We start from the raw sequence: 26,444 nt of genomic DNA on the forward strand, positions 1-26,444 counted from the left end.
CTTTCTTCCATTTGCCCATTTACATTAAATGTCTTTTTTCCATCCCTTTACTTGCAGTCTGTGTGTCTTCTGATCTGAGGTGCATCTCTTATAGATTATATATATACTAGAGGCCCAGTGCATGAATTCGTGCACGGGTGGGGTCCGTCCAGCCCGGCCCCAATCGGGGTGGATCGGGGCTGGGCCAGTTGGGAGGAAGAGATGGTGGGAGGTTGACTGGCTGGCCTGCTCCAATCAGGGCCCGATCAGGGACAAGGTGGCTGGGGGAAGGGGTTGTGGTTGATTGGCTGGCGGGCCCCGCCCCCTAATGGGGTGGGGGTGCTGATCGGGGGCCAGTGGCCTTGGGCAGGGGCCATGGGTGGTTAGCCGGCCAGCCCTGCCCCTGATGGGGTGGGGGGGGCCAATCTGGGGTGGGGCCAGGCAGGGGGAGGGGCTGCAGGAGGTTGGCGGGCTGGTCCCATCCCCTATTGGGGTGAGGGAGCAATAAGGGGCAGGACCGGTGGGGGGAGGGGCTGCGGTGCCGATCAGGGTGGTGGGGGCCATTGGGGAATGGCCAACTGGGAGGAGGGGCTGCAGGAGGTTGGCTGCCCAGCCACACCCCATATTGGGGTAGGGGGTGCGATCAGGGGTGGGCAGTGGGGGGAAGGGGCTGTGGGCCTGTTGTGGTGGGGTGGGCTGATCAGGGGCAGGGCTGGCCAGGGGGGAAGGGAAGGGGCATTTGGCCGGTGGCCAACTCTTGATCGGAGTGGGAGAGTCTGATCAGGAGCAGGCTGGCAGTGGGGAAGGGCCAAAAGGTTGGCTAGCCCCACCCCCTCATTGGCTGGTTCGCTGGCCACAGTGGGCGTCATAGTGACCGGTCATTATGGCTGTGAGGGTCGCTGGCTTTATATATATATATAAAATACTGTGTGTGTGTGTGTGTGTGTGTGTGTGTGTGTGTGTGTGTAGTTCTGTTATCCATTCAGCTACCCGAAGTCTTTTAATTGGAGCATTTTATCATTTACATTTAAAGTGATTATTGATAGGTATGTATTTATTGTTATTATTTATATTTATATTCCTCTTTTGTTTTTTCTTTCTTCTTAAAGAAGTCCCTTTAACATTTCTTGTAATGCTCATTTGGTGGTGATGAACCCCTTTAGCTTTTTCTTGTCTGGGAAGCTCTTTATTTCTTCTTCAATTTTAAATGATAGACTTTCTGGGTACAGTAGTCTTGGTTGTAGGTCCCTGCTTTTCATCACTTTGAATATTTCATGCTAATCCTTTCTGGCCTGAAAAATTTCTGTTGAGAAATCAGTTGACAGTCTTATGGGAGATTCCCTGTCTTTCTTTTGCTGCTTTTAAGATTCTCTGTCTTTAACCTTTGCCATTTTAATAATAATATGACTTGGTGTGGGCCTCTTTGGGTTCATCTTGTTTGGGACTCTTTGTGCTTCCTAGACTTGTGTGTCTTTTTCCTTAACCTGGTTAGGGAAGTTTTCAGTCATTATTTGTTCAAATTATACTTCTTTTAAATCTACTCAAATTATGTTGACTATTTCATAGTCACAGTGAAGATAAAAAATTCCATTCAAAATGAGGCAGCTATGATATAATAGAAATAACAGCATAGCTTAAATTCAGGACATGTTGGCTCTATCAGTTATTACCACTTCTCTGAGCACCAATGTCCAAATGGGGAGAATAAGGTATGTTTTATGGCTTTGGTTTCCATGAACTATACATACCTAGCTGAGCACCTTCTTCTGGGCCTCTCTGAGTATGGTGACTTTTGAACTGTGCCTGTCTTCTGTTAGGAACCTGAAAAGTATATCCATGGATGTATTCTAAAATATAACGGCCTCTCAGCCTGCGAAGCTCTTACACCACCTGAGCAACATGGATCAACACGCACCTGAGCTGAATGCTGTGCCAGACTGAGCCCAGAGCTCTTGTGAGATGAACTCTTAATGCTGCCATGCTGGCCAGCTGCAGCTCCTCCCTATGTTGTTTTGAGTTGACTAAAGCCAAGTCTGGCTTCTGGAAGGCTTCTGGGTCTGAGTGTTTAGTTGAACCTAGGAAGAACCTCTGGCAGGCACAGCAGGCATCATGTTTTATTTTACTGTCTCTGAAGTGTTGGAGGGGACAGTAACCTATCTCTGCTCAAGCCAGGAGAAGAGGAAACTATCAAAGAATGAGCTTGGGCTACATGAAATGAAGAATTTGCTGTGACTTATGATTAAATAATCAGAGTAGGTTAATGGAGGTTGATGGAGGGTCCTTGGAGCATCATTTAAAGAGGTGATTATTTTCAGAGTGAACTCTCAAGGCAGACCCTCACAGTCTTCCCAGAGAGAGAACATGTTTTTTAAAAAGCATTACCTCCTCTGTGAAAGGGCAGTGACTTTTTGAAGGACATTTTTTAGTTGGTAGAGCAGGTTATATAAACCAGAACCTGCTGCCAAGTGCCAAACATTTGACTTCATAGCTAGTAATTATAGAGCCAGCTCTGGCATGATCCAGATCCTTTGATTTCTAAATAAGCAAACTGAAGTCTACAGAGGGGCAGGCAGTTGTGTGCTTGCTCAATTCGTTGATGGCACTGAGGACTGAAACTCCGAATCCAGATTTCTTTTTTTTTTTTTTTAATATATTTTATTGGCTTTTTAAAGAGAGGAAGAGAGAGGGATAGAGAGTCAGAAACATCGATGAGAGAGAAACATCGACCAGCTGCCTCCTGCACACCCCCCACCGGGGATGTGCCCGCAACCAAGGCACATGCCCTTGACCAGAATCCAACCTGGGACCCTTGAGTCCGCAGGCCGACGCTCTATCCACTGAGCCAAACCGGTTTCGGCCCGAATCCAGATTTCTAATTTTATTCCAGCAATTAAGTATGAAGAGTTAGCCCTGGCTGGTTTTGCTCAGTGGATAGAGCGTCAGCCTGTGGACCAAAGGTTCCTGGGTTCTATTCCGGTCAAGGGCACATAACGTTGGTTGCAGGCTCCTCCCTGGGCCGGTCCCTGGTCAGGGTGCGTGCAGGAGGCAATCAATTGATGTGTTTCTCTGACATCGATATTTCTGTTTTTCCCTCTCTCTTCCACTCTCTCTAACAATCAATGGAAAAATATCCTCAGGTGAGGCTAAACACACACACACACACACACACACACACACACACACACACACACACACAAAGTAGGAAGAGCTGTATTCTACAAAAGGGGCAGCAGGCTCTGCACACAGGGCAAAGTTGGGTCCCAGGTGGGTGGCTGATAGCTTCTTGCAGACTCAATCCTTAAGCACCTGCCCAGCTTCCGCTCCCTCATCCTACCTACAACCAGGGCCCCTAGGAAGGAAAAGGGGTCAGAAGCTTGTCTCACCTTTTGAAATGCTGCTGAACTCCTAGCTAAGCATCATTTTAAGGGCAACTGATAGACCTAAGACAAGGCAGAGGAGAGAGGCAAGAAGGAAGAGGCGGGTGGCAAGGAAGGGAATGGAGTGTAGGTGAGAAAAGGAGGAGAAAAAAGGAAGTGGTTATTTAGGTAGTCAAGGCAGAATGTTGACTCAGCTTCAAAAGCGTTCCCAAGTGACTGGCTTCTCCCTTCTAGTCTTCAGAGAGCTGGGTGTCTGTGATGTTCACTGCCCTCTGTCCCATCCTCCCATTCTGTGGCATTTCTCCTCAGGCCACATCTGCATGGACAGTACCTGTTCTGTGTCCCTTCCTCATTCCCTACTCACCCCTTTTTCCCCTTAGCATTTACTCTAGAAGTTTCCAGCCATGATTAATTACAAAGTGTGTGTGTGTGTGTGTGTGTGTACTTGTAGTCATTCATTGTACTTTTTAAAAACACAAACTAATTTTACTTTTTTTATTTTTTAAATTATTTTTAGAGAGAGTGGGAGGTGGAAGAGACAGAAACATCGATGTGAGAGAGAGACATTGATTGGTTGTTTCCTGCACATGCCCCGACCGGGGCCAAAGATCAAGCCTGCAACGGAGGTACATGCCCTTGACTGAAATTGAACCTAGGACCCTTCAGTCCTCAGGCCAATGCTCTGTTCACTGAGCCAAACCAGCTGGGGCAATTTCTTTTTATTTTTTTCTAAGTTTTATTGATTTGAGAGAGAGAGAGAGAGAAACATTGACTTGTTGCTCCACTTATTTACGCATTCATTGGTTGCTTCTTTTTTTTTTTTATTTCAGAGAAAGGAAAGGAGAGGGAGAGAGAGAAAAAGAGAGCGATAGATAGAGAAAGAGAGAGAGAGAGAGAGAGAGAGAGAGAGAGAGAGAGAGAGAGAGAGAGAATCAATGAAGAGAGAGAATCATCAATTGGCTGCCTCCTGCATGCCCTCTACTGGGGATCAAGCCTACAACTTAGGCATATGCTCTGACCAGGAATCAAACCGAGACCTCCTGGTTCATGGGTTGACTCTCAACCACTGAGCCACGCCCGGCAGGCCATTCATTGTACTTTTTTTTTTTTTATTGAAATAACTGGACAAGAATTTATGCCCTTAGGTGGTGTGTGGTATGCATAACTTATAGGAACAGAAAAACAGATTGTGATGGCTTTGCTAGAGCAAAAAGGGGCATTTAGATAAAGACTTTAGCAGTCTCTTCTGGGTCTAAGCCCTAAGAGAATTTTAAAAGAAAAATTTTCTTAAAAAAAAGCACAACATGCCAAAATTAATTGAAAAATATCACATTTTTACTGTAATTTTATTAATGAATATTTTTAAAAATATTTCTGTTCATGAGAGCTTGAAAACATACATTCCATCCGGAATATTTAATCTTAAAGAAAATTGTTCTCAGAAAGATGTAACTAATAAACACTTTCAGAACTGATAATTATATGAGCAGGGGGTTTGAAAACACATGAATTATTTGCGAAGGGTATGCCTCCTTAAAAAGTTTAAAATTCTTCTTAATTTCAGAGAAATCTGACATTTCTATGACGCACAGCTACATTTGGCATTAAAAGCAACAACAACAAACAGAAACACCTTTCCCTATTGTTGAAGATTTCTGTCAAGACCTGCTTTTTATTCCCCCTCTCGATGTGAAACTCCTCCCACTCAGGCCTGGCTTAACCACAATGTGATGCTTAACCCTAAATAAGCAAACAAAAGTTACTGAGGGATCTGCTATCTGCCAGTTAACCTAATAGGCTATTTTCACCAAACTGGCACGAGGCTTGACCTCTGCCCATCTCCCTGTTCACCTGTCCTCGGGATGTTGCCATTAGGCCTGACCTTGGGAGTCTGTGCAGGCTGTAAACTCTGAGAGCTGAAATGGGGATTATTTTTTCCTAACCAGGACCATGGTACACAGGGGGAGAAAAACCTGTAAAGGACATTTTCCTATAAAAAAGGAATATAATTTGACATTTTAAAAATAAAAAGTTGAAGAAAAATACATTGCTGCAAAAGAATTTTGTAATATTCTGTCACCAGGGCCATTCATTTCTTGCACTGTGACAAATTCCAGACATAACTATTAAAAGCAGAGTCAATTAAACATATTACCTAAACCAAGGTGAATATTGTAGGGTTGCGGTCTTTTCCCCTCTCTAATATCCGCCCCCCTGCATATTAAATTACAACCATGTATCAGGAAAATATTCTTGACCTGGATTATAAACTGAATTGCACAATGTGACAAATCACTGTGGGAGTGGTGAGTTAACATTAAATCTTAATTGCAAAATAGAAAAATTTTTACTAATGTGACTTTCAGTGTTTTTTAAAATTATGGTAAAATATACATAACATAAACTTTACAATTTTAGTAATTTTTAAGTATACAGTTTAGTGGTATTAACTCAATATTGTACAACAATCACCATGATTCATTTCCAGAACTCTTTTCATTATCTCAAATAGAAATCCTATACCCGTCCTTTATAATAAAAGGCTAATATGCAAATAGACCAAACAGCAGAACAAACGAACAACTAAACAACCGGTTGCTATGACATGTGCTGACCACCAGGGGGCGCGCACAGAATGTGTTGGGCGTCAGCCACAATGGGTGTCGGAGTTGCCGCTCGCACCCATTGACAGCGCCTGGTGCTAGTCCCAATCGCTCAGCATCATCAGCAGATGCAAGTGGTGGCTGCTGCCCCGATTGCCCCTGAGGGCTTCTCTACCTTCCACTGGTCCTGAGGGGCAATCAGGGCAGCAGCTGCTGCTCACACCCACTGCTGGCCCCGGCCCCAATCACTCTGCGCCATCAGTGTGTGGGAGCTGTGGTGGCGGGAGTGAGGCTGCCAGCAGTCAGGGGACGGGGGGGGGGGGGGGGGGGGCTGTGGCAGGAGGGGCCGGGCAGGGGCACAGAGGATGGGCCAAGACCTGCCCCTGTGCCCACCGCAGCCTCGCAACCCACAGTTCCTTTCCTTTCAAGGTGCATGAATTTGTGCACTGAGCCCCTAGTTAATTAATAACTCCCCCTCGACAGCCTCTGGTAACCTCCATTATACTTTAACTCTATGAATTTGTCTATTCTAGGTACACTCGTATGTAGAATGATATGTTTGTCCTTCTGCATCTTGCTTATTTCACTTAGCACAATGCTTTCAAGGTTTACCCATGTTATAGCACATGTCAGAATTCAATTCCTTTTTAAGGCTGGATTATAACCATTTTATATAGATACTACAATTTGTTTACCCACCCATCTCTAGGTAGACATTTAAGTTGCGTCCACCTTTTGTGAATAATGCTGTGTACACAGGTGCCTAAATATCTGTTTGGGTCTGTTTCAGTTCTTTTGGGTATATACTAGAACTGGAGCTGCTGGATCATATGGCAATTGTTTCACTTGTTGAGAAGCTAACATTTTAAAACTAATAAGAAACAAAGTTTCTCTGGGTTATCCATGCCCAAACCTCAAGAGTCAAACCCAATCCGACCAGCAGTTTCCATTGGGCCCAGAAGCTCAGCAATGATCAGAATTGGGATGTTCCCCAGACCACCACAAAGGAAACTGGTTCAGTGACGGTGGGAAGTACTGCCTCTTCTCCCTCCTGAGGGGGACTGTTAGCACACCTGGACTTTGCCAAAGCATGTGAAGGGCACTTTCATCCTCCGGCTTAATAAAAAAAGAATAAAGGGTTCCTGGACAGGAAAAAAGCTGCAAACCAGAAAGCAAACGCCTCAGAGGAATTAGAAAAGGCATCTCCAAACTGGTTCTGAGATAATGGAGCACGGAAGAATGTTGTCATCACTGGGGATTCATTGGCTTACGGCAGGCCTGGGCAGGTTGGAGACCTCCAGGTGGGGCAGGACGGGGCGTATTTGATTGCAGCTCTTCCCAGGTGCAGGCAGGTGAGTGGGGCTCTGTGTTGGTCTGAACAGCGGAACACAGTGTTAGGGTGGGGAAGGCGATGCACAGACACCACAGGGCCTAAACTTCGAGGATGCTTGATAAATGAAAGTTATTATTACATTTAATGCACTATTTACCCGGTTTATGAGCCTTAACTTTCTTCCACTTAATCTGTCCTTTACAAACCCTGCCAGGCAAATCTTTTAAAATCACCACCTCCCAGTTCAAACTCTTTTGCTAGCGCCCCATGCTTTATAAGCATTGCATTGCCTCTCAAGGTTGGGTAGGAGCAGCCCAAGGCCACTCCCCTGCGGCAGAAACCCCAAGATACACCCGGGGCAGCCTCGGCAGCAACAATTTTACTGGCAAGTGTTTGAAGACAAGCATGACTTTTACACCAGAGCAAACAAGATGCTATAGAATAAATGATATTTGCATGCAGGTAAAGGACGAAACGCTGGCCTTCAGGGAAACCTGGAGTTTTACTTCTAGGCACAGTATACTGTAAGAATAAGTTTACTTTCTCTGGCATGGGGCACCACTTTGGTAGTGTGTGTGTGTGTGTGTGTGTGTGTGTGTGTGTGTGTGTGGAGAGGGGCGGTGTAGAGCACACATGAAGATTGAACTCCAAACTCCCTAGTCTGGGCAGCTAGAAATATGCCCTGCCTGGCCCCTGGGAGCCATCTGTCCAACTGGTTCCTGACCTGCAGAGGCCAGGTCACACTGCTCTTGCCTCCTTCCTGCGGCTGTTTTTAGTCAAAGCATTCTGAACTTTTGGACGAGGCATCCCATCCCTGTCAGTTCCAGCAAGTTAAACCGTGTCTTGGTTTTCTCATCCGGATGACAGCCGAGTTGCCAGGAGGATTATGTGAGTTGACGTGGTGAAGCATTTAGTACAGCAGCGTGCTGTTTTCTTCCTACCTTTCCAGTCTCAACCCATTCATCAGTGCAGCTCAAGCCCACTTGGTCCTCCGCACGCGCCAACCCAGCCCTCAACCGGCAGTTTCAGAACCAACTCAGATGACGAGTTGAAATTTCGACTGAGCAGCCGTTTTTGAGTTTATCAGTTTGGCTTCACGGAACCCACTCGTGTACCGAGATAACACACAGAACAGCAGCACATCGGCCAGGCGCGAATCCTCGAAAGGGGAAGGATGTTAATTTGGAAATAGTGGGCTCCACGTCTCACGTGCCCTCCCTTCTCCATCCAGCTCGTCGCCTCGCGGTTACTCGCGCGGGCGCCTCGGTGCCTCCTCCGGCGAGCGCGGGGATGGAGGCACGATGCCACCTACCTGCCCTCCCTTCCGGAGACCAGCCGCCCCAGGTAACCTCGGCTCGCCCGGCCGAGAGTGCCCCGCCCCCCTGCGGAAGCGCCCAGAAAGCCTAGCCAGACACCCCCAGCGGTTCAGAGCCCCCGCCCCGAGTGCGCCGGAAGGGACTCCCACCTGGCCGCCCGCCGCCTGGCGTCCCGGGCCGGTCCCCGCGCGGGGGCGGAGCTGGCCGGGCAGGGAACTCGCCCCGCCCCGCCCCGCCGTAAGCTGACCGTGTGGCAGCCGGGCGGGGGCCTGGAATGGGAGAGAAGGGGAGGGGAAAAGAGGGGAGGAAAGTGGAGCCCGGCGGGCCGGAGGGAGGGCGGGGAGGGGCGGAGGCGAAGAACGGAGTGTGCGGCGCGCGGGGGAGCCTCTGCGCGGGGCGCGTCCCGGAGCCCAAGTTGCGGCCACAGCGCGGAGACAGCCCCTCCCCTGCCCGAGGCCGCCCGCAGGGCCGTCCCGATCGCCGACACCCCAGGCGTCCCAGCCGGCGAGCCGGGGCAGCGGCCGCCCGGGACTCCGCTGCGGGCGCTGCGGGAGGGATGGTGGCGGCGGGGCGCGGGCCAGCGCAGCCGCCGCCGACTCCCGCCCGGCCTCGGGCGCTGTGAGTCCCGGCTGCGCGCCGGGCATGCGGCTGCGGCCCCCGGCCCTCGGCCCCCGCGCAGCAGCCCCGGACGCGCGCCCCCACCATGCCGCGGGCCCCGGCGCCCCTGTACGCCTGCCTCCTCGGGCTCTACACCCTGGTGCCCAGGCTCCCAGGTAAGCCGCTCCGGCCGCTGGCGGAAAGAAACTTTGTGGCGCACAGAGCCGCCCGCAGGCGCGGGGCTGGGGCGGGAGGCGGTGCCCGGGGTGGAAAGCGCCTCTGAGCCCTCCCAGGTGGGCGAGCCGCCGCCGTTCGGCCCGGTGGGGGGTTAAGAACTGCGTGCGCCACCCGCGGTCTCGCCGGGCTGCCGCCGGCCGCCGGTCCTCTCCTGGCCGAGCGGGAGCCTTCCCTTCCTGTGTAAACAGCCCGGCCCGACCCAGTTCGCCCGCGCCCAGTGCGCGGGGAGGGCCGCGCCGGCCCGGAGTTGGGGCCGGGACTGCACTCCCTGGCACAAAGCGGCCCTTGTGGCCGGCCGGGGGCCGGCGGGCTAATGCGAGGCGCCAAGTGATGTCGCCGGTGCCCCGTCCCCGGACGGCGAAGGCTACTTGGAGGTGCGAGACCCGAAGCGTTAGCTGGAGCCAAAGAGGGGAGCCACGGCTCACCCCGGAGGGCTCGTCTCCTGGAGCTGAGGGTGCTCAGGGCCCAAGAGCGGACCCGAGTTTCACTGAGCCCAGGCCAGCCTGGCGCCTTCCTTTAGCGACGTAGTCCCTCTGCTTCTCCCCCAAGAAACCGCAGACCCGAGGGGAGAGCCGCGTCCCAAGCCCCAGCCGCCCCTGGGACTTCCCGATCTGGTCCCTCCGCCTTACTTCATACCGCGATTGCAAACGTGCTCCGTGCCTCACGCCCCCTAACTCGGGAGGATTTGCAGCGGAGGGCAGGGTGTGTGTGTGTGTGTGTGTGTGTGTGTGTGTGTGTGTGTGTGTGTGTGTGTGAGATTGCGTTAGCGCGACACCGCCAAGGGCTGGCTGCAGTGTGTTACCTGCCGTAAGTTTTTTCGAGTTGGGAGAGTGCTGGACGTGGCAGTTAGGAGGCCCCAGAGGAAGGATGCTCAACTGGGTGCTGGGGTTTCCCGGCAGAGGAGCTACCCCTGACCCCTCCAAAAAAGGGCAGGAAGCCCCCAACTCTCTCTTTCCCCGTAGGAAATAAGCGTGTTGGGGTGCGCCGTTCACTTGAAAGGCCGATGTACTTAGTGGCTCTTGTGAGCCAATGGCCTGGCTGCGGAGGGAGGCTGCACGCCCTCTCCACGGTGACTCATTTACATGAAGGCGGTGGAGGTTTCGGTCTGAGAGCGCAGGAGGGGTCTGGGCGAACAAAAACCTTCTTCAGGCCTAATTCAAACTCACTACTGCAGCGAGGTTTCTTTTACGGGACACTAACCACTCCAGAGCTTGGAATAGATCAGCGGCTTCCAAACACCCATCTGGCAACCAGTGCCCATCACTGATGTTTTCATGGGTCCCCAGGGAAATGCCAAAAAAAAAAAAAAATTTTTTTTTTAAAGATGTAGCCTGTCTCACACACAGGAGTGTATCTTTGCCAACCGGTCCCCTGCTTCACAAGGACTGCCCTTTAATTTGAAATTCTTTTTTATTTGTAGTGGGAAACTTTTTTAATGATTTAAAGTGGTAACAGAGGGTAGTTTTTCATTTTTGACAACATAAAAAAATTAGGTAGTCCTATATACATTTTGCTCCCCCCCCCATTTTGTTTTGTTGTGATCTTAATGTTCTGTGAACTCCAAAAATTAGGAATTGCTAAAGGAAACGACCTCAAAGTTCCCTCACAGCTTGACCTTTCTGTGATTCTAATAAAAACTCATATTTCCAGTTGCAAACAATTCTTTCCGCATATTATTTTTCATTTGCATTGTGATTTGTTTTTTGAAGTTCATACATGTCCCTACAATGATCTTCTTAAAATATATATATATATATATATATATATATATATATATATATATTATTGATTTTTTACAGAGAGGAAGGGCGAGGGATAGTTAGAAACATCAATGAGAGAGAAACATCCATCAGCTGCCTCCTGCACACCCCCTACTGGGGATGTGCCCACAACCAAGGTACATGCCCTTGACCGGAATTGAACCTGGGACCCTTCGGTCCGCAGGCCGACGCTCTATCCACTGAGCCGAACCGGTCAGGGCAAGACCTCAAGTCTGTTTAGGCTCAGTGCCCTTTGTCCCACATGATGCACCTTCGGTGGGAAAAAAGCACTGAGCCATGGTGGTACATATTTCCAACTCCTTCAGGTTACTTTTTCCTTCTGCCGTTGCCTTGGAGCTGAGCCAGCTCCTGGTGGGCCAGCAGAATGGTGGCAGGGCAAGCCCATCGCTGGCCTCCAGACCTGGTCATCTCCCTCTTACGTAGGCCCTGCAGCTTGTCGAGGTTCAAAGGGGCTGACTCAACTCCCCGTGAGTCCTGGTTTCCCAGCGGTGCTGAGCCAACTTCAAACATAGTTTGAAACAGTTTTCCGTTTTTTTCCTTGAAGCCCTGCAGGTACTTTCTCCAGAGTTTGTTTCTCTCTTGCTACTACTAGTAGGAACATGATTTGAAAGAAAAACCTTCCGCACCCAATGAAAGAAAGAGGTGCTCTCAGGGCCCCTGCCAGGGTGTCCCTCGACCATTAGCCAAGTTGCCGTCTCTTGCTTTCACCACACTTTCATCTCTGCGCGTCATCGAGCTGGAAACAGACTTTTCAGGGTGCTCGTTTCAAACAGGCCTCTGGGAGGTTGACAACCCCCCATCCCAGGCTTATCTTCTCTGCTCTCTGCCTTATCCCATGGCCAAGGGCCTCGGACCGGACCCTGGGACTGGTCTTCCCACGGAACCAAGGGAGGGTTTCTCTGGGGTGAGGCCCTTGCTCCCTAAGGCGTGGGGAATGTGCTGTTGATCTTACGGCAGGGCTAGAGTCGCGTTTGCTATCATAGTGTATGGCGTGTTACATGTCCCTTCAGTGATGCCCTGCGGATAGAATGCTCTGAGCCCTACAGAGAGCCCTTTCGTCTGTTTAGAGGCCTGCTGGTGGCAGCACGTCCCCCACCCCCATGTCCCTTGGTCTGTGATGGGGCTGTTGGAATCTGCCTGTGGGTTGGTGGCCCTCTTCAGGTGATCAGATGTAGGTTTAGAAGTGACAGGACAATGAAATGCAGATGGGGGGCCTGGTGTGTGGACTGCTGTTTACCCTAGGTATTTACATTCTGGCTCCATCATCCTTGAATCGGGGGGCTTTGTATAAAGGGGACTGAAGCGGAAGAGGGCAGGGCCTAATTAGCTCTAATTAGTATTCCTCGCCTGCTTGTTCTCCATGCTTATTTAGCTGCTGAGGCAACGGGGAATTAAAATATCTAAGTAGTTGGCAAAAGGCCCTCCGTGCCTGCCTGGCAACTACCTTTTCTCCTTCACGGGTTCACGGGCATATGCTGAGAGGTGCCAGCGCTATCAGCGATGTGGGGCAGTTACACGGCACTTACACAACAGCGTCCTTTCTGGGGCTGGTGTGCGGCTGGGTCAGGGGGTAGGGCTCTTTGCACAGGTATCTTCATTGGACTGGGGCCCAGGCCTTTGGAAGCCAAAGCTATGGTTTGTTTTCTTTCTTTGCAGTTGGAATGGGATTAATGGCCTTTAGAGATGTAAAGGAACACTTTAGTTACAGGCGCCCGTTTGCGTTGGAGGCCTCTTCTTGCCTCCGTTGAAAGCAGGGTTTGATTCCTGGGCCACACCACGAAACGTTGGCTCCAGGACGGGCCTTGACACGTCCCCCAGGGCGGATGTTTGGTGGGGGCTGTGCATAGCGGGGCCTGCCCTCTCCTTACTGGATTCCCCCCTCCCCCTCCCCCATCCCCTACCCCCAACACCACTCCCACCAGAGTTTTGCAGAGATGGTTGCTTGTCTCTTGTAGACCTGGGACCAGCTTCTGCCCTTGTCCCTTGAGTTATTCTTCACTCTGACTCGAGCGATCCCGCTAAAACTTAACTCAGACCATGCCCCTGGCTTTAAACCCTCCAAAAGGTCTGCCGGTGTGCTGCCGGGCTCTCTGTGAGCTCTCCCTTGCCCTACTCCCCTGACGTTACTTTTCTTACCACTTCCCCTCACACACTTCCCTCCAGCAGCACGCGCCTCCTCCTGGCTGTTTCCAGAGAGATGCCCAAGCTCCCACTGCTCCCGCTGCAGGCCCTTCTTCGGCCTGGAACACGCTCCTCCCAGGGATGCAGGCCGGCTTCCTCTACCTTTTCTCAGCCGGTTCCTGCTCAGCCACGCCCGGCTAAAGCTGCAGCCTCCTGCCCCACCTTCTTCCTATATCCTTTCCTTCCTTAATTTTTCTCCTTAGCTCTCAGCGCTGGCCAATGTACTTGCTTACCTTATTGTTATCTATCTTCCACAACAAGGGTATCCCCCATCCATGACATAAGCTCCGTGAGGCAGGGAGTTTTATCAGTCTTATTCCTCTCTATCCTCTGTGCCTGGAACTGTGTCTGAATGATATTAGTTGAATGTATAGATGAGCAGCAAATGTTAGTGTTGTGTGTGTGTGTGTGTGTGTGTGTGTGTGGTGGGGCGGCTTGTTTCATCCTTACCTCTTCACTGCCTTCTCCAACCAGTTTTGAGGTCAGGACTCTGCATGTAGCTTATTAGGAAGAAACATTCTGGGGGAGAGAGAACCCACTTAAATGTCAAGATTAGGGGGGAGGCAGAGTCTGTGATAGAGACCGTTTAGTTGAATTGTTTGCATGAAGATGCTGAGGCCTGGGAAGGTAAAATGACTTGCTCAAGGTCACGTAGCCAGTAAGTGGCAGAACAAGTCCTTGTTCCAGCCCGAATGCCCCCTCCCCATGGAGGCTTCTCTGCAGCCCTCTGGTGGAACAGAATTGGCCTCTCCTTCCTTGCCTTGGCTCATAGCACCTACGGGGGCCGGAGGGGGTCTGTCTCACCTGCTACCAGGTGAACTGCCCTGGTCCTACTTACCGTAGGTTCCTGATACCACCACTTCATGGTTTCAATTGCATTTAAAAAAAACCCACAAAATTTTAACTTTTAAGAAATGTAAAACAGCCCTAGCTGGTTTGGCTCAGTGGATAGAGCGTCGGCCTGTAGACTGAAGGGTCCTGGGTTCGATTACGGTCAAGGGCACATGCCCGGGTATGGGCTCCATCCCCAGCGGGGGGCATGCAGGTCGTAGCAGACTGATGATTCTCTCTCATCATTGATGTTTCTATCTCTCTCTCCCTCTCCCTGCCTCTCTGAAATCAATAAAAATATATTTTAAAAAAGAAATGTAAAACAGTTTTAGGTTACAGGAAAATGGAGAAGATGGTACAGACAGTTCCCATGTACCCACTTCCAGTTTTGCCAGTTATTAACATCTTCTATCAGTATGGTTCATTTGTTACAACTAAGGAACCACGTTGACATATTATTATTAACTAAGGCTCATACTTATTCAGATTCCTTAGCTTTTACCTAATGTCCTTTCCTGTTCCAGTTTCCCATCCAGGACACCACCTCTCCTGAGTTGTCCACATTGTCCCTGCGAGGTCTCTTATGTATCCAGAGTACTTTCTGCACATATGTTACCAATATGCCTCCCCCGCTCTTATTGAAAGGCAGCACTAAACACATGTCTGCATCTTGCCTTTTATTTATTTGTATTTTTTAATCCTCACCCGAGGTTATGTTTTTATTGATTTTAAACAGAGAGGAAGGGGGTGGGAGTGGGGGTGAGAGAGAGAGAGACAGAGAGAGAGAGAGAGAGAGAGAAAGAGAGAGAGAGAGAGAGAGGCAGGCATTGGTCATTGCCTCCCACTCATGCCCCAACCAAGGATTGAACCTGCAACCTGGCTATGTGCCCTGACTGGGAATTGAACCCACAACCTTTTGGTGTATGGGACAACGCTCCAACTGACTGAGCCACCCAGCAGGCTCAGTCTTTTATTTTTAATTTAGCAGTATATCAGAGTAAGCTTTATATCCATCATAATAAAATCTTAATATGCTAATTAGACCAGACATCCTTCCAGATGTCCTTCCAGACGACCTTCCGGATGAAGCTTGGTCTGCGAGGGAAGCCCGGGTCCTGGGTGCCAGAGGGAAGCCGTTGCCGGCAGCTGGGGGAAGGAAGGCCTGCTCTTGCATGAATTTCATGCATCGGGCCTCTAGTTAGTATATAGGGAGCATTGCACATTTTTTTAAAAAGTAGAAAGTATTCCATTGTGACCTAGACACAATTCTTCTCTCTAAAGCTGACATTGTTGGGTGTTCTGCTGATGTCTGATGTTCAAAAAGGCAGTCTAAAATGTGAACTAAGATAGATCCTTCCTAGAGAATATTATAGTATTTCACTAGAGGCCTGATGCACGAAATTCATGCAAGAGTAGGCCTTCCTTCCCCCGGCTGCCAGCACCGGCTTCCCTCTGGCACTCGGGACCCGGGCTTCCTTCCATCGCCTGCAGGCACCCAGGACCCGGGCTTCCCTCGCAGCTTCGGCTTTGTCCGGAAGATCATCCATAAGGACGTCTGGAAGGATGTCCGGTCTAATTAGCATATTGCCCTTTTATTATTATAGATAGTAACATCTTCAAATCCCTCTTCCCCCCTGACCAATTAGTTGCTAGGTTCTGTACTGGGAATAATTGATCTATTGTGTGGACAAATGTGGCAGATGTAGTTCAGGTCATAGGGCGAAGCATGCCAGTACCTTACTAACTTTTTTCTTTTTTAAACAAGAATAATGAAATGTGCCCTGGCTGGTTTGGCTCAGTGGATAGAGTGTCGGGCTATGGACTGAAGGGTCCCAGGTTCAATTCCAGTCCTGGGCACCCACATGCCCAGGTTGTGGGCTCCGTCCCCAGTAGGGGGCGTGTAGGAGGTAGCCGATCAATGATTCTCTCTCATCATTAATGTTCCTGTCTCTCCCTCCCTCTCCCTTCCTCTCTGAAATCAATTAAATTATATTTTTTTAATAAAAAAGAAGGTAAAAAAAAAGAATAATGAAATGTTTTATTTTCTGTTGTTTTGAAAACAGTGACGACAATGTAATTCAGGACTGTATTTCTCTGACCTGGCTTCTCACTTGTATCTTGAAGGTGGTGGCACAGACATTCACTGCTCCGAATGTCGTGGTCTGTTACTGTTCCTGTGCTTCCCACGGAGAGCGCACACCCCACGCGCTCATCACGCTTTTCCCACCACCCACCTGAATAGCGTTGCTCTCCTCTCCCCCAGCCAGTAGGGCCGGTCCAGCCTGGTGCTCACTCCTGCTATCCCACTGAAGGTTTTAGATCAGGAAACTTCAACCGCTGGATATGTGCTTCAGGAGGTGTTGACCTTGGACGTGTGCTGGGGAGAGGCAGAAGGGAGGGAGGCCAGCCAGGAGGCTGCTGCAGGAATCCGCAGAGGGCCTGGCTTGGACTGTGTGGGGTGGAGGGGGCGGGCAGGAAGGGCTGGATTGGAAAGAAAGAGACATTTCATACATCTTGAAGGAATGATCAGCCGGACATGGTGGCCGCCTGGATATGATTGATGAAAGAGAGGGGTGAGTCAATGAGTTTCGGAAGGAGAGCATATTTTTAGATTATGGTTTGCAGTAAACCCCGGGCTTCAGAGACATTAAGTGCCGCAGGCAGTTGAAGTTGAGCTGGGAATAGTCACTACACGAACAGCAACTGAGGAAAGATGTGGCCGGCGTCTGTGCCGCCAGCGCGTTTCCGTGACCTAGACACGACACTCTGACATTTGTGAACTCCGGCTGTTTAGCTTTTTATTCATTGCTTCCTTCCTTTCACGGTGCTATTGGTGCCCAGTGACTCATCCAGCCAAATCCAAACTGTCTGAAACATTAATAGGTGGAGAGGGGAGAGATGCCAAAGGGAGTAACTCTGGCACCATGACACGTACCAGCACACGGCCTTTGCCGTCGGTGCCTAGAGTGCCTGTCTGCTGCCTGGTACCCGGCCGGCTGTGAGCTCTTGGGGAGCCAGGCCTGGCTCACTCGTCTCTGTACCTCCAGCATCCCCTAGTCCTGTGCTTGGCATGCTGAGTGCAGGTTTTTTTAAACTTTTTTGTTCCCACAGCAACCTAATTCTAGGGGAATAATTTCAAGTGCAATAAAACTACTTTACTATTGCATATGAATGTTAATAATTAACTAGAAACAATTAGCAATGCAATATGACAGATATTTTACAGTCTGTCACATTTGAGCCTCTTCCGTGTTATATCTAAGGTCTTACGCTGGCAAAGTAGAGGGCCAGAGCCCAGTCTGATCTGGGTCAGAACCGAGGACCCCTGAGTCCAGATTCCCCCCACACCCCAAGTTCCCAGAGCTCAGTGATGAGGCCCTGGTAATTAGAAAGTGGTGTTTGTGAATTTATGTGGATTGGGGCAGAGACATAAATGAGATACTCGATCTCAAGTGTCTTTTTGACCAAAGGCCTGCTGGAGATCTCTTCCAGAGGACACTGGGACTCCCTGTCACGTGGCGTTGAGTCTGGGAGGGTGCCGGACTACCAGGCAGGTCCCTACATGGGCACTTGGTGGCCAGCATCCTCTCTGACCTCTCCCTGTAGACTGGGCTCCTGGTTCCAAGTCACTCTTGCTTTTCATGTTTTCATCCATCAAATGAGGCGACTTGACTCCTTCATCTTAAAACATTTTTAACTCCAAGGTTCTGTAGTTCCATGATGGCATGGAAATAGTTTTATTTTTTTTATTTATTTTTTTTTTACATTTTTTTTATTGAGGTATTATATGTGTACATATCTTACCATTACCCCCCACACACACCCCACACCCACACATGCCCTCACCCCCCAGAGTTTTGCGTCCATTGTTTATGCTTATATGCATGCATACAAGTCCTTCGTTTGATTTCTTATCTCCCCCCCCTCCCTAACTTTCCCCCTGTAATTTGAAAGTCTGTTTGTTGCTTTACTGTCTCTGTATCTATCTTTTTGTTCATCAGTTTATAATGTTCTTTATTATCCATAAATGAGTGAGATCATGTGGTATTTTTCTTTCATTGACTGGCTTATTTCACTTAGTATAATAGTTTTATACATCAAAGCACGTGGTATGCCACGAGGGCCTGAGTTTGTATTTGACGAACTGAGGAGAGCAGGGGAAAGTCACTTTCATTCTAGCTTTGACTGTCCCCGGCCCCTCAGGTGGCGGTTTCTGACAGGTAAGGGAATTGGACCGAAAAAAGGCAACTGGCATTTTGAAGTGTATCCTGCACACACTCTCTTTCTTAAAGGCGAAAGTGCCCATTTGAAAGTCACCGTAAGCAGGAAGCAGGCAGGGGTCTAAGATTTCCTTGGTCAGTGTTTGGACCTGGGAGGGGTCCCTGCTCAAATGAGGTCGTGCACCCTGGTTGGTCCCCCAGCTTGTCTCCCCGGGCAAGTGTGCTCTTCGCCCAGCGCTGTACCCAGGAGACCCGCCGCAGGGCGGGCAGCGAGGTGGTTTCTGAGCAGTGCCAGCTCCGTGGCAGGGAGGCAGGGCTCCCTACAGGATGATGGCAGGGGGACAGGGACCCAGGGTTCAGGGCTGGGGTCTGTGGCTGGTGGAAACCTTTGCGTTCACCTCAAGCCACCCTTTCTTTCTTCCCAGCAACTCTGGTCCTGCCCGTTTCTCCTCCCGCCTATGCCAGCCACCATTCTATCCCTCCAGTGTCCCATGGGGGGACCCAGTGTAGCTTCCTGTGTCACCCAGTTCCTGTGTGGTTTTACTTCTAGGGACAAAGGAGAAGCAGGGAGTTAAAATGAGCAAATTAGGGAAATGCTCCAGCTTCCAGATGCCTTGTAATGAAAGTTATTCTGGTGTTTAGCGGAGATAGGGAGGTATCTCTAGTTCCCTGTATTTTCTCTTCCACTCTCCCCTTTTCCTCTTTTTGACTTTCTGAGCCCTTCTTCCTATGGCTGGGTTTTCCTTATTCCGTCCATCGTGCCTCTAGGCCACGACCAGGCGAGACCAGTGGGTCTCTTAGGACCACGTAGAGTCATTTTCATTCAGAGAAAAACCATCCAGTTCTGCTTTGGGTCAAGAAAAAAAATCTGGCCTGATGTTTCAGAGAGGAAGGAAGAGAAAGGGCTGAGAAGTTTCACAAGGATACCCCTGCTGCTGTGAGGTGGGGGCGGATGGGTGGGAGGGTAGGGTGGAGGGAGGGGAGGGAACAATAGATTTAAACTCAACACCATTGGGGGAGGGGGATGGCCTGGGTTTGAAATAAGTAACTTTACAACAATAAAGAAATTTCCTTCTAATCTTAGTTTCTGATGTGTGTGTGTGTGTGTGTGTGTGATGGGTTTTGAATTTGATCAAACGCCTATTCATTACCTGAGGTGAGGATATGGCTTGTCTTATTTGACCCAGTAGTAGTTATATTGAATTAATGGATTTCCTTTATCCTAACCCAGCACTGTGTTCCTGGGCTACATTCTTCTTTAAGGGCTGCACTGGCACTGTGGATTCGGTGTGGTACCACCGATTTAGGATTTTCATTTCTTATGCGTGATGGAGACTGATCTGTTCTTTTTTATTTCCTTTTTTGTAATTTTTTGGGTCATTTTGGCTGAAAGTGTAAAGGGGCCTGCTATGCTATGTTATGTTATGTATAACCTGCTGTGTTATGGGGAGGGGGTGGAAATCCAGGTGTGTCCAGCAGAAGAAATGGGAGTTGCTAACACAGGTGTGCATGCTTTTGGTGCCGGCGCTTCAAAACCCCAGTGTTTGGCTTCAGCCCATGAGCCTTAGCCTGCAACGAGCACTGGGGCCTGCTCCCTGCAGCCTCACCCAGGCTCCCCGTTCGTAAAGGAGGGGACTCCTCCTCCGGCCCCTTCAAAGGCCTCGTCTGCAGGGATTATGGCTGACTATGGCCGGGAACTGATTGGTGCATCTTGATCTTGCTTTGAAGGTCTCAATGAATGCACCCGCGGAAGTGCCACCTCTTGTGAAGAATGTCTGCTAATCCACCCCAAATGTGCCTGGTGCTCCAAAGAGGTATGTGGGCCGGGGAAGCGGGGAGGAAGAAGGGAGGGAACGCTCTGGGGGTCGGGAGGGGGTCACGGCACACAAGCTGATTGGACAGAAAACGTGAGTGCCGATTCTGCAAGCTGTCTCTTCCTCCTTTCCCCAGGGCAATGAGCAGAGAAAAGTGGCATTTTTATAACGTTGGGTCTCTAGATAGAGTGTTGACCGTTTTAATTCTGTTTTCGGGAAGCAAGGCCTTTCTCTCCTTTTGTGGGGGAACCCGTAATGACTCTTGTGTCGTTTTCTCTTTAGTCAGAGACCTGAGCCTGTGAAGCGAGTGTATTTCAAAACATGCCTGGGTGGGTGACAGGTTGGTGGGTGCTGCTCATCGTGATGTGGCTTATTGGAGGATGACTTGAATGTCACGAACTGGCCTTCCTGGAATGATTTTACCGAAAAAGAATGGCTGCTGTTTCTTCAAACCCTAGAGCAGTGATGGGCAACCTTTTGAGCTTGGTGTGTCAAACTTCACCAAAAAACTGAGCATAACTCGGGTAGTGTGTCACTTTGAGGAAAAAACATTATTTCGCAAATGTTTCATCCTCAGGAGCCATAAATGTTTCATCCTCGGCATGCGGCCGCCTCAGCGGCCACGTGTCATCAGAAATGGCTACGCGTGTCAGTGCTGACACGCGTGTCATAGGTTCGCCATCACTGCCCTAGAGGAAGGAGAGTCAGTTTGAGCAGATTGCTATCCTAAAGCAATGCCAATATCAAGGTTGATGGGCTCATTGGGAAGTGATCTGTTTCTAAAGGAAAATGCTGGGTCCGTTTTCTAAACTGTCGTGAGAACCGTGGGCATAAGCCCTGCGTGCACGAGTGCACGATTAAGGTTCTTTGGAAAGAACTGAAAACTTTTCGTTGGGACCGGCTCAGCCTCTGCAGTTCAGTTTGTGGTGCCCGTCAGGGAGGCCAGGCCCTTTGCCCTGACGCGGCCTCAGCGGTCCAGGGACTCTTCAGCCTGCGATGGCTGAAAAGGATCGCAGGGGCCCCTGCTAGATGCCACACACTCTGAACACTGCATCTCTAATCGGCACAACAGCTCTGTCGGGTGGGTGGTGATGCACCCATTTTATTGATGAAAAGCTGAGGCTCAGAGAGGTAACATCTCTTTCAAGGCCACATGATGTTCCAAAGCTGGGGTTTGAGTCTGGCTTCTTGGATTTCTGAACCCAGCTCTTTCCTATAGGCTACACTGCCTCTTTTTAAAAAAACACATATATTTTTATTGATTTCAGAGAGGAAGGAAGAGGGAGAGAGTGATAGAAACATCAATGATGAGAGCGAATCATTGATCAGCTGCCTCCTGCACGCCCCCCACTGGGGTTTGAGTCCGCAACCCGGGCTTATGCCCTTGACCGGAATCGAACCCGGGACCCTTCAGTCCGCAGGCTGACGCTCTACCCACTGAGCAAACCAGCTTGGTCTACACTGCCTCCATTGTGTGACTGCCCTAGAATTTTTCTTAGTAGAGAGTAAGATTACAGCACAAGTACTTTGAGAGTGGAATCTTCGCAATATGTGAAACCCTCATTGATTTGTGTTTAATTCCTGGCTTTGATTTGAATGTTCTTTAAAGCCTTTCACTGGTTCCCTATGACCTGCAGGACAAATCCAAGTTCCTGCCTCCCCACATTGTCCCGTGCCCACCCCAGCACTCGAGCCGGAGGGAATCACCGGAAGATCCCCAGGACACTGATTGATGAGCCCCCTCGTGGTTCCCCCTGTGCGGCTCCTTCTCAGGGCCCTCTGGCGGCCAACACCTTGTCTCCAGGTTTCCAAGACTCAGGTCAAGCCTCATTTACTCAATGAAGGCTTTCATGGTTTTCCCTTGACACATCTGTCTGTCTGTCCGTCCATCCATTCATCCATCTATCTGTCCATATTTGATATGAGAATGCAAGCTTTTTCCACCAGAATGTTAGGGCAGGAGCTTTATCTGTGTTCTTCATTGCTATTATCTCCAGCACCCAGAGTGGTACCTGACATATAGTAGTTGCTCAATAAATATTGGTTGAAGGAGTTCATTAAATGGCTATTTATTGTGTGTGCCTGTGCAGGCCATGGTCACGTCTTTGTCTGCTATACTCTACTCCTTCAATAGCACTTCTAGACTCTTATTCTGTTCATTTGTTCTCATGCCTGTCATCAACTAAGTCATCATCTCCTTGAGAACCTAAACCATGTCTTACTCATCTTAGCATCCTCAGATTCAGCCAAGAGTCTGGCAGGAATTCATCTTTGATCAAAGAGGCCTGCTAAAAAGACATGGAGCTAGAAAATCAAAGTTTAAATACAGTTTTGCCATGATTTATTCTTAGTTCTTTGTATGTAAAATGAATAAGATATTTCCCACCCTCCAGCGTTATTGGGAGTATAGAATGAGATCAGTGCATGAGGGGGCTTGTGGGTGGGCTGCTGTTTAACCCAGCCTCCTGAGTGGTGAATGAGAGTTGTCCAGCAAACTGCTTTCACCGATGGGTATTTTCTAGTGAAATGTGGGCAGTGGGATCTGGACCCCAGCGTCATTTGTCTTCTTTAGGTTTCTTCCTTTCTTGTGTTAGTATTTGTGAGGTCCTGACATTGACACCGAATGCCATTATCCGAGGAGCATGTCATTGTCCCAGCCCACACTTGGGTTCCCCCTCTATGCCTAGATAGGGCCCCGTTCTTGGCTGCACAACTTCCCATGAGGCTTGCACGGGAGGCAGCTTCCCACCATCTTTGGAAGGTAACTTTCCCGGGGCCGAATGTGTCTCAGGGAGCTGGGTCTGGAGAGTTCAGGGGTGGCTTTGATCAATCCCTGCCCCTTAGCAAGACAGAATGAATGTGGCCAGTGCCTTCTTAACCTGGGACACCAGGGGAGAAGTACCGTACCTGCCAAGAGCGTATGGTGTGTGTGTATTGAGGGCTGATACTGAGTGGAAGCATGGAGGACCAGGTCCCTAACCAGTGTGTTCTCGTGGCTTCTGATCTGCGGGGTCCTAGTCGCTGCATATCACCCAGGGTTCATCCCAGCACACATCCCACAGGCCTCCCCTGCTCTAGATCCCCCAGTGCCTTCCTTGTTTTACCTGAGGTGGAGGTGGGGACCCTTTACATGTAACACCCCTCATCACCTCACCCACCTCCTCTACCCAGTCCACCTCCCAGCACTGTCCTCCCACAGGGGAGGTGGGGTCCGCCGGTGTCCTCCCTCCCGTCCTCCGGCGCAGTGCTGCATGCCGGTCGCTCCCAGCTCTGCTGCTCGGCCCTGTGAACCGCGCTCCTAACATGGTTTACCTGGCGGCTTCAGACTTCCCCTCGGGCTGTACGGCCACAGTTGCCAGACGCCCCATCTGAGACGAGGGTGTGTGTGTAGGGACTGCCTGTCCTCGCCTGCCTGCGCTGCACACCGCAGCCCCTGTCCCTGGTCCTTCGTGGCCCCTTGGCCCCTGCTGCTCAGCCAGCCCGAACACTTATGCGGTATGTGCTGCACAATAGAAAACACGCAGTAGCCCTAGCCAGTTGCTCAATGGTTAGAGCATTGGCCCGAGGATGGACGGGTCATGGGTTTGATTCCTGGTGGTGGTTGCAGGTTCGCGCCCACCCCCAGTCTCACATCTCTCCCCCGCTCCCTCTCAGCCTCTCTCTCTCCCCCTTCTTCCTTCCCTTCCACTTTCTCTAAAGATGAATGGGAAAATAACCTCTAGTGAGAATTAAAATAAATAAGTAAGTAAGTAAGTAAATAATAAACACAGCAAACTCGGGCAGCATATTATCTATTTTGTCCTTTTTTTTTTTTTTTAAATCCTCACCCAAGGATTTATTTTTTTTATTGATTTTAGAGAGACTGGAAGAGAGAGTCAAAGACAGAGAGAGAGACACATCAATTGGTTGCCTCCTGCATGAGCCCTGACCAGGGCCCAGGCCGGGGAGGAGCCTGCCACTGAGGTACGTGCCCTTGACCGGAATCTAATCAGGACGCTTTGGTCCGCAGGCTGATGCTCCATCCACTGAGCCAAACCAGCCAGGGCTGTCCTTCATTTTTTTAAAGTGGAAATTCGCCTCTGCTCTGAAGCTGTGTCACACCCCAGCCAGCCCCGAAGAGGAAGGTGTGCCGGTGCTTTTAGGACAACCCTTGGGGCAGCCCACATCATCCCCACCACATTTTCCGGTCTAAAACCCCGTCGCATCACTGCGCCCCAGTGCAACGAGAACTGGAGACGTAATCTAGCCGCGTGCCCAGGACAAAAGGGAGGATGGGCTTTGTGGACCAGCAGTGAGCTGGAGGCAGGCGGCTGGCGTGCCCTGCAAGGGAACAGCGGGTGAGGAGAAGGGGCAGGGCTCAGGGACCCATGGTCCCTGTGGGACAGAAAGCACAGCTGGGGGGAGCAGCAGGGGAGGCAAAGGCAGGCCAGGAGATGAGCTCAGGGCTGGGCTGGGGGAAGAAGGGAGACCTGGGGCGTGAAAGTGAGGCACGTTGAGGTGAGGTGGCCACGGGCAGTGCAGGCTGTTGAGCACCTGGAAAAAAGACCCAGGGAGGCCTGTGACTTGGGGCTGGGTGGAAATAGACTTGGGAAGAAGGCTCGGGGGAGCCCGGGCTGGGGTGAAGGGTCTGCCTTGGAGGTGGAGGTGGAGACGAAGGAATGAAGGATTCAGTAGGACTGGAGGCAGGAATGTGAGGAAGGAGATGGATTAGAGCTGGAAGGCAAGACGGGCTGACTGGACCTTCTGGGAAATTATGGTGGCAGGGAAAGTAGAGGAGACATTACCCACGTTTCCTCTGAGCTAGGAAAACATGAAAAAAAAAAAGAGAGAGCATTTGCTCCAGCTCACCACTAAAATATAGATTCTTTGAGAGAACATCTCTTTGTGGTCAGGAAAGGGATGATCTTGGCCTGTTGCAGATGCTTTATAAATATTTGTTCAGTGCATTTAGTCAGCCGACTGGAAGCTGACAGAGGGATTTCTCTACCCCCAGACAGGAAGCGCACGTGGCAGTGTGTGGCTGGTGCACAGATTTGGGGTTGCATCACTTACCTTCTCTCCTCCCTCACCCCTAAACCCATGAGGCCTCTGCCAAGCCAGGGCTGCCGCCTTGGCAGGTCAGAGAGCCTGGCCCGGTCATATTGCAGGAGAAGGCCAGCCTCAGAGGACAGCCAGCTCCCCGCCTGTGCCCACTTCTCTGCCGGGCTCTCTGCCTCTTCACCGGTTTGCTTCTTCCCTCTTCATCCCAGGGATTGGCCTGGGTGCCTTCTTCCGGCGTTAGGACAGTAATGCCTCTTCTTCCAGGGTCTGCAGTTTCAAACAAAAATCTGTCCTCCCCCCGGACAACCACCCACACCTTTTTAGCGTCTTAGCCTTTAGCAGGAGTAGGCGGGGTGGTCTGCAGATAAAATGTAATGACTGGTGTGGCACAGACAGACAGCCCTGAATGCACTGGCCAAAATGCACTGGCTGAGATGCCAGGCAGCTGTGCTCAGAGCCAGCTGGGCCTTGGCCTTGACTGCAGGAAAAGAGATTTTGATGAACAGAGTGTACAGGGAGTCAGGTGTTACAGTGTTACAATAAACAGTAAACCTCATTGTGTGCTCCGGTATCGGGAGATGGAGGGAATAGAGAGGGGCGGGTTATAACAAGGTGCAGAGGCCAGTGTTGTAGCAAATTAAAAGGACCTAAATTTGGAACACCTCCCGTTTCTTTTTTGTTATTACCAGATGGAGACTAAAAGCCACAAAAGATGTTTCAAGTTCCTGTTCCCATTCTGTCGCTTCTCTCGGTAACTTGCCTGTAGTGCAGTTATCCCGTGTGAGGCCTTTGGGGAGTTGATGATGAGGTTCTGGAGACCATGGACAGAGGTTCCTTCATGAACGGAAACCTCTCCAGCACGGAGCACTTGCAAGTAATTGAGCCCATCAGAGGCCCATCCTGAAGCTAGTTTCCAATTTTATTTTTTAAATATATTTTTATTGATTTCAGAGAGGAAGAGAGAGAAACATCAATGATGAGAGATAGTCATCGATCGGCTGCCTCCTGCATGCCCCCCACTAGGGATGGAGCCTGCAACCCAGGCATGTGCCCTTGACCAGAATCGGACCTGGGACCCTTCAATCCGCAGGCTGACGCTCTATCCACTGAGCCAAAACAGCTAGGGCTAGTTTCC

At 50.2% G+C, this 26,444-nt stretch overlaps 1 protein-coding gene across 1 annotated transcript in view; it reads left to right on the forward strand.

Moving 5' to 3' along the window:
* The first annotated feature begins 8,912 nt into the window (after positions 1–8,912).
* The window catches only part of ITGB5 (integrin subunit beta 5), a 110,672-nt gene continuing 93,140 nt past the window's right edge, over positions 8,913–26,444 (forward strand). Inside the window, exons 1-2 of the mRNA XM_079766459.1 lie at positions 8,913–9,381; positions 20,184–20,269. Coding sequence (XP_079622585.1) covers positions 9,312–9,381; positions 20,184–20,269 — 156 coding nt within the window. The 5' untranslated portion in view covers positions 8,913–9,311. The remainder of the gene's footprint in view (positions 9,382–20,183; positions 20,270–26,444) is intronic.

This window comes from Cnephaeus nilssonii (genome assembly GCF_951640355.1).
Source record: "Cnephaeus nilssonii genome assembly, chromosome: 3".
NCBI classification, from domain to species: domain Eukaryota; kingdom Metazoa; phylum Chordata; class Mammalia; order Chiroptera; family Vespertilionidae; genus Cnephaeus; species Cnephaeus nilssonii.